The sequence below is a fragment of the Coffea eugenioides genome, chromosome 2, assembly GCF_003713205.1.
Source record: "Coffea eugenioides isolate CCC68of chromosome 2, Ceug_1.0, whole genome shotgun sequence".
Classification (NCBI taxonomy): domain Eukaryota; kingdom Viridiplantae; phylum Streptophyta; class Magnoliopsida; order Gentianales; family Rubiaceae; genus Coffea; species Coffea eugenioides.
Window position 1 is genome coordinate 14,685,101 of NC_040036.1, and position 9,344 is coordinate 14,694,444.

The following is a 9,344-nucleotide window of genomic DNA, read 5'->3' on the forward strand; positions in this document are numbered from 1 at the left end:
TAAAATGGTAGATCAAAGACATACGTTGGTGACACATCAATTGATCAATTATCTTCTTCGTCTCTAGCTATAGAATAGAATTTCTGCATTGTATTGTTTCGGTGGACCATTTAGAGGATACTGTAACTGTAAAGATAGCAACAGAGTGGACTTATTTGAGAGAATTTCAGTGAGCTTTCTCACAGGTCCCTCCACAAGAATTGTCTCTAAGAAGCAAGCCAAAGGAAAAGTGTAAGAAATAGCGGGTCGGACCATTGAATATTATTCTATCTTATACTTCTTTCTATCCCTTGTTACAACTTGCATTATAATTAATACATGTATGCTTCTCTAAAGCTGTATAAATAGGATCTGCTTCCACATTGCCCTTTTCATCATCCCTTACAGTATTTCAGCAAAGAAAGCTTCAGATATCTCTCCTCTAGATTGAGTAAGCCTCAAGCCTCAAGATGACGGTCAGATTTTCCTCTAATTAACTCCAATTTCTGTTTTGCATTTTATCATACTAAAAAACATGTGTCTATGCAAGAGCTTGTGTATTTATCCATTCACCTGTTAAGTCGACGCAGAATCGAATGGTTTCAAATTTTAGACTAGTGTTTCTTAACATGCATGTTTGTTTTTGTGTTGCATTATTCATGCGTATGTTTATTCAGTGAAATGATGGAATTAAGCTTGTCCGTGACACCACTAAAAGTCTTTTCTTTGATAACATTATATGTAACCCATACTCGTGGCATCCACACTAACCATTTTTTTTTAAAACTGTGAATGATCTCTATTTGAAATAGGAAACTTCAACTGACGAATGACCTGATTTAGTAATAATAGTATACAAATCTAGTGAAATTTCGTGTGTGAGATTGTAAAATGAACAACTTTCGTGCATGATTATGGCTATGCATGCGCTTTTACAAATCCACTTGATTCTGGTGAATTTTTATGGCTTATCGTCCCTGCATGCAAAATTCATATTAGCATTATACGTCATGTGAAGTTTTTACAGTTTATGGATTAACATTATATCAGTCGTCGCAACAGAGAGAATTAAAGAGCAAGCTGTACGTACATATTCGATTTTGTTTTCTTTTTTATGTTTTCTGCGTTTTCAATTTTTACTGTGTCGTGTGGAGGCTGAAGCATTTCTTTCATCACTTCTAAGGGCTTATTATAAATCCACAGATTTGAGAATCTGTGAGGTTTCGCATTCGAGTTCATGTACAAAGTAGCCTTGAAAATATGGATCATAAGCATCATAAACCTATCCCCCCTCAGGTAAAAATGTGGATGAGTTGGTGAAGAAATGAATCCGTTCTTCTTATATATATTGAAGGGTGAAAGTAAAAAGTTTAACTCGATCTGATAGTCAATTGCCATAGCTCAGAAAACTGTTAAATTTAGTAGTCAAATTTCTTTGAGAACCACCATATATTGGATGGATATTAATTAGTTGATAAATGAAACTCTGTGCGTGCAGTACTGATATCAGCTTGATGAGAGAAAACGTTTCTTCTACAGAAATAAATAGATTAAAGATGGAGGGCTAGGTTGAAATTCCTTGGAGCACAATTTATTGTTTCCATCAGACGAGGGTTTAGAAGTCTACGCTAAGGAACAGTCGGTCAAAAGTGGACTAGCTCACGTACGCTTGACAATATTTGCAACCATTTTTTTTTTTAATTTTTTTTTCCTAACAGGGGGGACGGATGAAATTTTAAAAAAATAATAAAAAGAAGCAAGGAAATTAGAATGCAAAATCTCTAATTTTTGGAATCTCAACCTTAGTAACTAAACCAAGGTCTCTTCGATCGGCCAATATTTGCACACACAGTCTCTTTGATGTTGTGTTTGCTTTTTCTGATCGATGCTTAGAATTGATAAACTGTCTTGATGCAGTATTTCGTTTGGATTATAACGATTACAAGTAATTGATTCGTTTCATGCAGTATTGTAGTACAAGTCTTCATGATTTATGCATGAAATTTAAATAGAATAAGAACATAAAAGCGATTTAATTAGAAACAAATAAAATTTTACCAATGGGAAAATAAACATTTAACGGGGTCTGAATCTTATAGTTATAATTATTATTTTTGGTATAGAGAACTCAAAGTCTTACCCTTAGGAATTATGTGATTAAATGATCATTCGTTTTGATCATCTAACTGAACCAATTTTTCGCCTCTGCTAATTTTAGTTCGTAAAGTTTCCAAAATAGCAGAAAACAATAATTGGCTCCTCCAAATCTTGCCCTTGTGCTTTGGAATCGAATTAATAATTTTGTTCAACTAAATTATTAAGTGCCTACAAGACCCTCCTTTATGATGTCATTTGGTGAAAATTCTTGTCCGAGTTTACAAAAAATATATTTATATTGGTTATAAGTAATCATGTCAATAGTGGGGTCATTAATTATCTAGTTAGTAGCCAATAATACATCATAATATAGTTGCTTTGGGCCTTTGTCAAAACTCCACGCCAGCTATATATGTATGTTTGAAAAGGATGAAGTAATAATTTTTTGTTCAATCAAATATTTTTAAAGAAAAAAAAAATTGTCTATCATTGAAGTGAATATATATGAAGTTTTTTTCGATTTTGGTTTAGATTGTGGAGATGAGAGTGCACATGGACTGTCCTGGATGTGAAAGCAAGATCAAGAAAGCTCTACGGAAACTTGATGGTATCAAAACCCCCTTAAACAATAAAAACATTTCTCTGATTTTTTTTTTTTTTATTTTTGTTCTGTACAATCAATTTTTTTTACTGGATTTTGATGTGCTTGTTACTTGTTTAGAACAGATTATTTAACTGGCTAATTGCTTTTGATCCTTCGAGCAAAGATTTAAGTACGGAAGTTAAGCTACCTTACATATTCCTAAACAATTTTTTGCTTAGATTTGACTCTTGTTCTCTAGGCAGCCAGCTTGCTTTGAAATAGTATTTTGAAGTGTTCAAACTAAATAACTTAGCTCCTGTTTTTGGCAATCTTGCTAGCTAGCCAATCCAACATAAATTGTTTATATAGTACGTCGATCACAACTCAAAAGCAAACAAATTGTCTTGTTCGTGGATCATCACCTAGATGTTCTGGCTTTTATGTTAAGGACAGAAGTTCAATAAAAATGTGGCTTGCGCATATTCATTATTTTGTAGCTAATAGGCCACAGTAAGCACCCCCTGTTGTCCTATTGTCTTAACTTGGAGTTTTCAACATCATAATAATAGTAATAGTACAACGCCATGACCGACAAACTCCTTTTCCAATATTACAAGGTGAATTTTTTTGGATACAAAAGTAATCAATAGTGAAAGAGCATAGTAAAAGAAAAGAACGGAAAATTCATGAACTTGGAGCCATGAGTGTTCCTGGAAAACTCACTTGAATTTGTATAATCAGGGGTTGATAACGTTGATGTGGACATGGGCATGCAAAAGGTGACAGTCACTGGCTATGCAGACCAAGAAAAGGTTCTCAAAACTGTGAGAAAAACCGGAAGACTAGCTGAGCTATGGCCATTTCCATACAACCCTGAATATCATGATTTCAACTATGCATACTACAGTCACTACTACAGAAATCCGGCAACCAACTTCAGCGTTAATCCGGAGAATTATTTCGCCTCTGAGGCTACCGTTTTCACCAAACATGACAAGTATTCTTTCTCTTCATACAATTATGAGGTGCATGGATACAATGGCCATGATCATGGTTACTATCACAAACCACCTTTCTCGACTGTGATCGATGATAGGACCAGGGACATGTTTAGCGATGAAAATGCTCATGGTTGTTCTATAATGTGACGGAAGATTGCAGTGGCAAGAGGGTTGAGCTTTGCCGAATGAATTCCTGCAGTTGAGCAGCTTTTTACATCTCAAAATGACATTGGATGTATATATAGTTAAGAGCATGCATGCCATATTATATGCATGAGAAGTGCAGCAACTGGATAATTACACCAAACGTCTATAGCCGCACCTATCCTCGATTCGTAGTTAGTAGAGTCTTGTAACCATCGCTGCCTCGCTAGCAACCTTAATTAATATGTTGATGAATATTCTATACTGACTCGGGCCGCTTTTGGACTGGGGCGGGCTCGCAGGTTCAATTTGGTGCCATTTGGAGGTAAATTAGTAAAAGGTACACCAAATTCTACTTTTAAAAAAAAAAAAAAAAATTCTAGCGAAGGAGAGAAGGGATTTATGAGGCGGAAAGAGAAAGGGAGATTAGAATCCAGAACTTTGGATGATGACAAATCAATTGTACCTAATTTATTCCCAAATTCAAATTGTTTACACTCAAATCCAATTTATTAACACTAATCTCTAATTTTTGGATACCTAAGATGATTTATACCGAAATTCTTCTGATTCACACTGGGGACAAACTCGGGTAAAATTGTACAAAACACAACCTGTGAGGCCTTCGATCCTTTGGACCGTCTTGTGATACTATGGGCTGCACATATGCTGTCATGCTTTCTGTGATACACACTTCAAGTATGTTTTGCTGTTTTGTTGTCTGGGTGTCTATCACGATTAGGAAGGGCAAATAATCTGTAAAGGTCCTAATGACCAATTTAGGTGGTATGGACAAATACTCTGTAAGGGCCCTAATGACCAATTTAGGTGGTATGGACATTAATTAGATGGATTTTAACTCTCTCATTTGACCTTCAAATAATCTGTAAGGGCTCAAGAATGCAAACGCGATATGACGGCGGTTTCAAATTGGTGACATACGGGACACTACCGCATATAATTACCAGCGAACCGCATCGTTGGGGGCTCTCCCATTGTTACTTCGATGTAATTTTTTCAGTCATAGGATTGTATGGTCAATCCATCTAAAGGCCTCACTGCCGTAATTTTGTGCAAGGGATCAGTTAGAAAGGTCACTCAACAAAAGTCTCTTCCGCCTTCCTGGGCCTCGGGTTTTGGTTTCCTTTTTCTTGCTTTGTTTCGTACAAAACCAAACTTAGCTAAACAAGTGACATGGAGGAGGAGAAGATGGAAACCGCCTTGTTTGCCAGGCAAGTTTTTGCCAAGTTTTTAAAAAATTTTAACTACAGTAATGTCAAAAAACTTTTCAAACTTTTTAAACTATACACTTCAAAATATTCAAAAATTTACATATTTCAAAAAAATTTTAAAAAACTTCTACAATAAGTTACAGTAAAGTTTTAGACAAACACCCAAAAAACTCACTTGCCAAAATGGGGTTGTGGATTCTTGCAGATCAGCAATGGTGTCGCGGTGGAAGTGGAACCACATATACTTGAGATTAGGCAATTGGCCCTCCTCAAGTTTTAGAAAATTGTGTAAAAGGTTTAAAATTTTCTAATTTTCACCATATTTACACCCCCATGAATTTTATAAAAGTACACTATTGCCCCTCCATTCAAAAAATTTTTTAATCCGAATTGGCACTTGAGAAATTTACAAAATTTCACACTTCTATATGCATCTCCTTCTTAAAATTAATGAAAATTTCTCCCCATATGTAAGAATTTTACTTTTCAAGAAATTATTATTTTTATTCTAAACTAAACCTAGATGTCACTTGGTAGCCCCTCAAAAAAATGTTTCAATTCTTTTTACCTTAAATCAGAAGCTTGGTTCATGGTAAACGTTAAGGAGTACGCAGCGGCTTACAATGACAATAATCGGGATCCATGTTACTCGACTGTATTTGATGCGAGGACCAGTGCAAGATTTAGCTACAAAAAGGGTCATCATTGTGAGCTTCACTGGTGGTTTTTTTTTTTTTTTTCTCTCCTAAGAGTCATTTGTGACAGTTAACCATCATTCTCGTATGCAAATTCAGTCGGTCTATTAACAACAAGATTTCCCTATTAGCAACATAAAAATCATTCCCAGAAAAGAATCTAAAGATAGAACCACCGATCTCTATACAACTCTCCCCAGCCGTCTTCTTTAGTCCTACGTTCCTCATACTTCTTCGTAGGCTTTCTGCTTTCTCCCACATGCCAACTTCAGCGTACTTGTTCGCTACCATTACAAGATTGCCACTCCTCCTTGGTTCTAATTCAAGCAACTTTTGTCTAACCTTTTCTGCCAGCCCAGTACGATCATTAATGTCATGAATGTTGCAGGCGCTAAGCAACGTCCTCCATATAGTTGCATCAGCCATAGTCGGCATACTTAAAATGAAATTATAAGCTTCCTCAAGATGTCCAGCGCGGCCTAAGATGTCTACCATGACTGCACAATGTACCATCATGGGTTTGATCCCATGAATGTGTTCCATTTCGTAAAAGAAGCGACGCCCATAATCCACCAGTCCAGCATGGCTACAAGCGCAAAGGACCCCCAGATAGGTTACATAATTAGGTTCAATCAAACTGTTGTTCTTCATAGCCTTGAAGAACTGAAGGGCTTGAAAAGCAAAACCATGCTGAGCTGATCCCATAATCATGGCACTCCAAGTCCAGACATTTCGGTCGCTCATCCCATTGAAAACAAGTCTTGCATAATCCACAATGCCGCATTTTCCATACATGTCAACGAGAGCTGTGCCCAACTGACAATTAACAACCATAGCTGTAACAATAACTTGAGAATGTATCCATTTTCCCAAACTCAAGTTGCCCATCTCTGCACAAGTTGAGAGGAGAATCACCATGGTAGTCTCATCCGGCTCCAACTCAGAACTCCTCATGCTTAAAAAAACCTCAATTGCCTCTCTGAACCATGAATTTTCAACGAAAGCAGAAAGAATTGAATTCCAAGATACTACAGTCCTGTAGGACATTTCATCAAACACCTTGTGCGCATCAACAATTTTCCTACAGCTCCCATAAAAGTGAATCAAAGTATTCTGGACGTACACATTTGCATCCAAACCACGCTTCTTGACATCAGCGTGGATCTGCCTCCCATCATAGAGGCCTAAGACGGAAGCACACGCCTTGAATAGGAACGGGAAGGTGTATTCATTGGGCAAAGCTCCAGAACGCCGCATTGACAGGAAAACCCGTAGGGCCTCTCTTTGCAAACCTCCCTTGGACGTTGCATAGGCCCTAATAAGATCGTTCCAACACCTGGGCATCGAAAGTCTTGGAGGCAAATTATCGAAGCCGTAGTCCGTCTGTTATACTCCTCGTCATTTCGGACCCTTCACTCATTGAATTCCCTCAACGCAGTAGGATTGATTGACATCTCAAGAATCAAACCATATGGTTTATGGAGTATTAGGTACAGGAGTGGATAGCGATCCCTCATTCGCAACCTCGTTATGTCTCCATGTGAAGGTTCCATTCAACAGTAAACATAGCCGGACTAATTAGTACAATAATTTATCCAATTTTCATATTTCTTTTTTCACAGGCCATAAATCTTAAAATAATAATGCCAATTCTATGCTTTCGAATGCCTAATGGTTCTTGGAGGTATTTACGCATAATGGCCTTTAAGATGTTAATACCTTTTTCTTTTTGGGAAAATCATTAAAAATGTTTCTTACATTTTATCAAATGAATTTTTTCGTCATTCATTTTTAAAATAGTAAATTTACGTCTCTTATAAAATCAAATTAGTAAAATTTGATCCCAATATAAATTTTTGATCATGTTTTACCTTACATCTATCATGTGACTCACACATAGTTATTTTCTTAGGAGCAAAAAGGTTTAGATACCATTTGTAATTAAATAAATAATTTGATTTATATTCATTTTTGTTCCTAAAAAAGTAAAATCTAATTTGAATCATATCCGTTCTTTCACCCACGCAAGTGGGATCCAATCCATATTCATTTTGTCATTAGAAAATGAGATATGACCTTTTTGTACATAAAAAATAATTACATGTGAGTCACATGGTAATTTTAAACTAAAAAGTGGTCGAAAACCTAAGTTAAGACTAAAATTTGCTAAATTGAATTTGTAAGGACGTAAAGTTAACGTTTTAAAATGAAAGACAAAAAAAAATTATTTTATACAAGAGTCGATTGATTGAATTAAACATTCAGGGGTGTGATGTGAGAGAGATTTTTTGAGAGGTTTATTGGAATCAACCGTTATCCTAAGGGTAAATTGCTTCTAACCCCTCTAATTTTATGTAATGCCAAATGAATCCCCTAAATTTTCAAAATAGCCACATAACTCTCTTATGATTTTATGTAAAGTAAAAAAAAGAACGGAATGCACAATCAGTTATAGCATTTATATCAAATGCACTCTAAAAGCACGTGCAATAAAATCTTGATATTTATGTAACTCTCTTATAATTTATATAAATATCTACTTTACCTTCTCGTGATTTTTTTTAGTTATCCACGTAATCCCCGTATACTTTCATGCAAGGGAAGGGAATTAACCTATTGATTGATTTATCATTTAAGTAAAGACACTATTGGTATTTCAATTGACGACGTTGCATAGATTATTTTCCGTCAAGATCCCATTTTACATAAAATTATAAGGGATAAAGTGGATATTTTGAGACGTTAGAGGGTCATGCAACAATAAATGAAACTACAGCGTTACATTTATTATATCTCTACATTTAAACACTCTCTCAAATTAATTCATTTTTTGCCAAAAAATTAACACATGAAACCCTCTCCACTCATTTGCCAAACCCTTTGATTAAATAACAATGAAACACGCAACTATGTAATTACATGGAGCAGTACTTAAGAGCTATGAAAAATCCTAAAATGTGAAAATCTTTATTATTGACATTGGATTCACAGTTGGGCACGTAGTTACATCACACGTAATCCGCGAATGTGAAAATCCTCAAAATGTTTGGGAATCTAGACGTCAAACGAACACGGACACTCTCGTACCACTACCGCCTTCGGAAATGGATATGATGTCCTCTGAAGTTCCTCTCCACTTGCTGAAGTGCCCGACAAAAGCAAAAGCCAAGCTAAAGTCTCTTCCTCTCACTTTCAAGATCAAGACAAAACTCAAAAGGACTCATTAGTGGTATTTTAGCCCTGCTTTAGTATTATTATGTTACTTTCGCTTTATCTTCCTTGCTGCTGAAGCAAAACAAACCCATAGGTCCTCGTCTCCCCTCCCGGTTCTCTGCGATGTGTATGAGATAAAAATATATTTATGAAAAATATAAAATTTTTTTTTAAAAAAAATTACTTTTCAAACGAGGATGTATATCTGCCAAGGAGATTCAGATCTGTTGGTGTTTATACGTCGCCTTCATGATTTTCCATGATTGTATTTTGTAACAACATTGGTAAATCATACCACTTTGGAACAAAATGTTACTAATTGCAAACCTCAAAAAATTAATGATGATAAAGAAAGAATTTCAGTGGAAAACGTGAGATCGAGGCAGAGAGTATTATATAT

The 9,344-nt window shown here is 35.7% G+C and overlaps 2 protein-coding genes across 2 annotated transcripts; one reads left to right on the forward strand and one right to left on the reverse strand.

The window, feature by feature from the left end:
- Positions 1-2,607: 2,607 nt before the first annotated feature.
- Positions 2,608-3,807, forward strand: LOC113760497 (heavy metal-associated isoprenylated plant protein 29-like). The gene is made up of 2 exons (XM_027303097.1): positions 2,608-2,683; positions 3,401-3,807. The coding sequence occupies exons 1-2, from the start codon at positions 2,617-2,619 to the stop codon at positions 3,805-3,807; spliced, it is 474 nt and encodes a 157-aa protein (XP_027158898.1). The 5' UTR covers positions 2,608-2,616.
- Positions 3,808-5,747: 1,940 nt separating this feature from the next.
- On the reverse strand, positions 5,748-7,203 carry LOC113763618 (pentatricopeptide repeat-containing protein At2g36730). Its single transcript, XM_027307489.1, has one exon. It carries the CDS (start codon positions 7,073-7,075, stop codon positions 5,789-5,791), a length of 1,287 nt encoding a protein of 428 aa, XP_027163290.1. The 5' UTR covers positions 7,076-7,203; the 3' UTR covers positions 5,748-5,788.
- Between the last annotated feature and the right edge of the window lie 2,141 nt (positions 7,204-9,344).

What these genes read in the sequence shown, in the direction of transcription:
- LOC113760497 (XM_027303097.1), top strand. Translation starts at nt 2,617, where the DNA reads ATGAGAGTGCACATGGACTGTCCTGGATGTGAAAGCAAGATCAAGAAA. An exon ending in AGCTCTACGGAAACTTGATG is followed by an intron (nt 2,684 to 3,400) that starts GTATCAAAACCC and finishes TTGTATAATCAG; the next exon opens with GGGTTGATAACGTTGATGTG.
- LOC113763618 (XM_027307489.1), bottom strand. Translation starts at nt 7,075, where the DNA reads ATGCCCAGGTGTTGGAACGATCTTATTAGGGCCTATGCAACGTCCAAG.